The 6000-nt window shown below is 36.6% G+C and overlaps 1 protein-coding gene across 2 annotated transcripts in view; it reads right to left on the bottom strand.

Moving 5' to 3' along the window:
- Window positions 1-220: 220 nt before the first annotated feature.
- The window catches only part of PPIL4 (peptidylprolyl isomerase like 4), a 42142-nt gene continuing 36362 nt past the window's right edge, over window positions 221-6000 (bottom strand). For both annotated transcript variants that reach the window (XM_027603166.2, XM_027603168.2), the window contains one exon: window positions 221-4190. In XM_027603166.2, the coding sequence (XP_027458967.1) occupies window positions 3939-4190 (252 nt within the window). In that variant the 3' untranslated portion in view covers window positions 221-3938. The remainder of the gene's footprint in view (window positions 4191-6000) is intronic.

Here is a 6000-nt window from a genome sequence, read left to right as displayed (position 1 = left end):
GAACCATTTACTAAGGGGCTTTGGACAACTGGTTGTATCCACGTTTTTTAAAAAAAGTATTTTTTTTCATTGTATCACACCATATACATACACACAGACAATGCAGATTAAAGATTTAAATGTAAAAAACAAAACTTTACTACTGTTTCTTAAAAATCATGAGTATTGAATTTTATCAAATATCTTTTCTAAATGTGTTATTTTCCCTTTATTCTGTTAATGCATTTAATTACAATGATAGATTGACTCGTGCCAAACCATTCTTCCATTTCCAAATAATTTTTTTAATTAAAAAAAAAAAACCCAAAGCTTTACTTACAACTTTTAGAATATAGGAGAATGTCTTTATTAAGGATTTCTTAAACAAAATACAAAAAGCACAAAACACACAGAGAAAGGCTAATAAATTTGACATTCAACTTAAAAATTTCTGCCTAAAATATATAACCTAATTCTAATCAAACATTTAGACCTAACTTCCAGTTTATAGGAAACAGAAGAGCTAGAAGACATCATGAAGATACCATCAAATAACTCCCAGAATCTGAAACATTCTATGAAATATTCTGGCCTGAACTCTTCAAAAAGTCAATGTCATTAAAAAAAAAGAGGTGGGATGGATGGGTAAGAAACTCTTCTAGATTAAGAAAATAAAAATGACAAGAACATGCAATGCATGAACCTTGAGTTTGGGTTTAAAAACAAATCAACAGCTAAAAATGGTATTCTTGAGACAATCAGGGAAATTCAAATATAGACTATGTGTTATATATTATGGGACTGTTACTTTTTTTTTAAGTAATCTCTACACCCAATGTGGGGCTGCAACTCATGACCCTGAGATCGAGTCGCATGCTCTATCGACTGAGCCAGCCACGCACCCTTACTGTTAATTTTCTCAAGTGTGATAATAATATTGTGGTTATACAGGACACTTGCTTTTTAAGAAATGCATGGTGAAATACTGAAAAGTGAAAGGTCATGATGTTTTCAATTTACTTACAAACTGTTCAACAACGAAGTGTTATTGACTGTTAAATCTGGATGGAAGTTATACGGATGTTATTTTTGTGTTTTTATGTATTATGAAACTTTTCATATTACAAAGTTGAGGAGACATTCATAACTTGTGCTCTTCCAAGGGCATCAATAAAAAGGTGAAAAAATAAGCCACAAACTGAGAGAAAATGTTTACATCTAATCGTAATAATGGATTAGTATCCACAGTCCATAAGAAAAACTCCTTAAAGAATTCTGTAAGAAAAAGACAGTAACTTCACATAAAATGGGCAAAAGACATGTAAAACTTCACAGAGAGCAAGTGGGAACAAATATAATACATACAAAAAGGGGCGCCCGGGTGGCTCAGTCGTTAAGCGTCTGCCTTCGGCTCAGGTCATGGTCCCAGGGTCCTGGGATCGAGCCCCGCATCGGGCTCCCTGCTCCGCGGGAAGCCTGCTTCTCCCTCTCCCGCTCCCCCTGCTTGTGTTCCCGCTCTCGCTGTGTCTCTCTCTGTCAAATTAATAAATAAAATCTTTACAAAAAAAAATACATACCAAGAAATGCTCAACCTTGTTAGCATTTAGGAAATGCAAATTTAAATAGCGAGATTTCCACTCAGGCCAAAATGAGATGACAGGACCAGGACTTTCCCTCCCCGTTTTGAACAACTAAAGACCTGCACAGAAGATCTGCTGCCAAGTTTTTCAGATGCTGGACAGGAGCCAGCGCAGGCCAGTGATTCTCGAGAAGGAAAACCAACAAGAAAGCGACAAATTGCCTGAGCTAACTGTGCGACTTCTGCACTGTAGCACTATGACAGGGGTGTGATTCTGAAAAGCCTGGGATTCTCTGGGGGTAGACAGTTGGCAGAGCCAAGATGCAGTTTGTAGGGCAGAGTACTGAAAAGAGGAGGGAACTACAGCGGGAGAGTTCCAGACCTACAGAGGGTTTGCCTGAGTCTTCAGCTGAATACTAATCGGTGTATGCGCACGAGGAAACTACCCGAAGGTGGGAAAGAACCACCAGAAAAGAGCAGGCAGCAGAACCTGGGAGTTCATATAGGGCTCAAAATTGTTCTTGTTCCCAATAGCCAGAGAGGAGAGATCTCCTAAGAGACTAAGCAAAGGGGAGATTATTCAGAGGGTATTACCTCAGTAGTGGGCCAAATTAGCCCTAAAAGCTCTTCTGGTCCTACCTCATTATACTTAAAAGGCAAGCTATAAAAGGATCAGACTGTTTCCAAGTAACTTAATTATGTTCCGGACAAAGCTCACAAGAACTCTAGTACACAGCAATGTACAATCCAAAAATTACCAGTGGAAAGTAAATTACAACTCAATAATGGGTGGGGAAAAAAATCAATCAATAGAAATAGACCAGAAATGATACAGATGACAGAATGATCAAGTACATTAGCACAGCTATTATTAATGTACTCCAGGTGTTTAAAAAAAAAAAAATGGAGGAAAGCATGAGCCTGTTAAGGAAAAGCATGGGGGATAAAAAAAAGACCCAAATGGAACTTCTGAAATTAAAAAATTACGTCTGAGGTGAAAAATACACTGGATGGGATTAACAGATTAGATACTTCAGGAGAAAAGATTAATGAACTTGAGGACACAGCCATGGAAACTACTCAATATGGAGCAGGAGAAAAAGACTTCACCCAAATGGAGCGTCAGTATAATGTATGACAACATCAGACGGCCTAACAAACAAGTCATTGGAGTCCTAGGACAGTGAGAGGAGGGGAGGGACAGAAAAAAACCAAATAAATAATACCCATAGCTTTTCCAAATTTGGTGAAAACCATAAACCTGTAGGTAAACAGCCCCAGCAAAAGAAACGTGAAAAAAAACTACACCAAGCACATCATAATCAAATTGCACAACAGCAGTGATAAAGAGAAAACAGGAAAAGCAGCCAGAGAAAAAGAACAAGTTACATATAGAAGAACAAATATAAGAATAATAGTAGTCTTCTTGCTGGAAACCACAAGAAGGTACCACTAAGCATCCACTACATTGGCAAAATTTAAAAGTATGAAACTAAGAAGTGTTTGAGATGATGTAATACAAAGGTAACTCACATAGAGCTGGTCGGGGTATAAACTGGTTCAGCCACTGCAGAATATAATTTGGCATTATCTTGTAAAGATGAAAATATTCATACCATGTGAGCAAGTAATATCACTCCTAGATACAGAATGTTCATAGCAGCACTGTTTGCAATAACAAAAACAAAAACAAACCAACAACTCCAAATGGCCATTAACAGAAGAATGGGTAAATTGCAGTCTATTCATACAATACTACAAAGCAATAAAAATGAATGATTCTCTAAAAATACTAAGTTGAAAAAAGCAAGTCACAGATGTAAACATACATTATGCCATTTATATAAAATTCAAAAACATACAAAATTTAACATTTCATTTCAGAATACATACATTGGTGTAAAATTATAACAAGCAAGAGAATGACAAATACAAAATTCAGAATCATCATCACTTGAGGAGAGAGCATAAAGAGAGTTTCTAAAATGTAGGAGATATTCTATTTCCTAAGCTGGCTCATGGGCACACAAATATTTACTATTCTTTATACCTTATATATACATGTTTGTGAATTTTTGTAAGTATGAAATACTTCATTTAAAAAAAAGAAGAGTGGAAAATGTGAAAGACTTTAAAAATGAAGACTACTGTTTATGTGTAACAATAAAATTAGTGTAAAAAAGTATACAAAGAAAATGTTCAGTTTTTTATTGTCTTTCTGTGCCCTATACAATCAGTATCAACTGAAAAGGGCCATAACCCTAGTGTGAAAAAAAAATAAGCAGAGTCTTTAACGGCTTTGACACAAAATCTGAACAGCTGATGCTCTAAGTTAGACAACAGTAAATACATTAGCCACTCATGTCTGGTTCTTCATTGTTCATCTGTACTTAGATTTTTCTTTATCTTTGGATTTCTTGGGACTCCTGCTTCGGTCTCTCTTTTTATTCCGTTCTCTTTCGTAGGGGTCGGTCTGATACTTGGATTTGTGACTATTACTGTAGTGGCCGTCCCTTTCTCGAGATCGGCTACGACTTCGGTTCTGAGGTCGGTCTCTCTTGTCACTCTTCTGTTTCTCCCAACAGCTTTCTTCTTCTTCATAGTGACCAAATCCCATCTCCCTGTAGATATCCTGTCAAAGGCATGGAGAGACAGCTACAAGTGAATCCATAAAATAATCATTTTATAGGTACTGTCAATTAATAAAACTCAGAAAGTCCACCACCACTAATCCCAAGAATCTCATAAATTAGAAAGCAAAAATAATTCAGAAAAAGACTTAATCATTTTTCTTATCAATCTCATTGCTTTGTAACTACTACTTCAGCTGAACTGAAGGATCAGAACCAAAAATAAAGAACTGAAATCCACACAACTGAAATTAGAACAACTGTTTAGAGAAAATCACAATACCAAGAATTCTGGCTGTGGCTGGTCACCTTTCTACCCCTCCCTTCTCTGCTCCCCAATTGATCTGCAATGGAATTACTAAAATTCCCATAAAAACCCTATAAAGAAAGACATTTAAATAACATAGCCAGAAGAGGTTTTAGACAAGTCGATAAAACAGATACTGCATACTTTAGTCTGAGTGCTTATTTTTAAAGTGTTTATTTTATAACAACTCCTCTTCAAATCTTCAAATATATTTTCCTTGTTTATATTAAGCTGATATATGTTTTTTATTAAAATCATTTATTGGGGCACCTGGGTGGCTCAGTCGGTTAAGCATCCGACTCTTGGTTTTGACTCAAGTCATGATCTCATGGGTCATGAGACGGAGACCCGTGTCAGGCTCTACACTCAGAGGGGAGTCTGCTTGAGATTCCCTCTGCCCCCTCCCCCCTGCATGTGCATGCACTTTCTCTAATAAGGAAATCTTTAAAAAATAATAAATAAATAAAATCATTTATTTACATATTTCTTTAAAAATGAGTTAAGAAACAATGGGCCACCAGAGTAGATACATTAAATTCTTTTTTGGGGGAGGGGGTGAGAGAGACAGAGACAGAGAGAAGGAGGGGGGCAGAGGGAGAGAATCTTAAGCAGGTGAGCCACCTGGTGACCCTAAATTCTATTCTTACTAATTTTTAAGTAACAGTAGTAATTTTCCTCTATGAAGGGGGCTAGTTAAAACAATTCTATTTCTGTTTGTGTTCTATCCCTAATTAAAATGAGTATCTTGGGGGCGCCTGGGTGGCTCAGTTGGTTGAGCATCTGACTCTTGATCTCAGCTCAGGTCTTGATCTCAGGGTCATGAGTTCAAGCCCCGCCTTGGGCTCCACACTGGGCATGGAGTCTACTTAAAAAAATAAAGTAAAATAAAATGAGTATCTCAGCAAGTGGCCAAAATCTAAAGAGACCACAGCCAATGCTCTTTCAAGAGACAGTTCATAAAATTCAACTTCCTTAAAAGATTTCTCTCAGAGGAAAGCAAAATCCTAAGGATTGAGTTCCCAAGGGTCCCAACTCTATCACCACAGACATTATTTATAATAGATGTAAATGTCAAGGTTTCAAATCTAGAGTGATGAATACCCATGGTTAAGGACTGGGTTTTAAGCAAAGGATTCATAATTATTCCATATATTGTCTAGATACTGTACATTACACCTGGCCTGGAGATTGCAGCATGTGAAAATAGATCTAACATGATTGTTCTAATCAGTGTTTGTGGAATACAACTTTATAAACTGTTGCATGATTTCCTGCACAATCCCAATAGTTATTCTCACTCTGTAAGAGTCCCAGAGGTAGAAAGTGAGTACTTGGTTTAACTCTTTAACTACTACTTTCTAACAATATATGACAGCCCTAGATAAAAGAATATTTTGTGCTTCCTGTAACATAAACAAAATGTAAATATCTACCTACTATTCTGTCTGTATACTTAATTTCTGTATTGGTTGGGACAACAAACTTTTAAAATGGAGAGACTGCTA

Source organism: Zalophus californianus, chromosome 7, assembly GCF_009762305.2.
Source record: "Zalophus californianus isolate mZalCal1 chromosome 7, mZalCal1.pri.v2, whole genome shotgun sequence".
NCBI lineage: Eukaryota > Metazoa > Chordata > Mammalia > Carnivora > Otariidae > Zalophus > Zalophus californianus.
The sequence above is the reverse complement of the archived record's forward strand: the minus strand, read 5'-3'. Positions and strand labels throughout refer to the sequence as shown.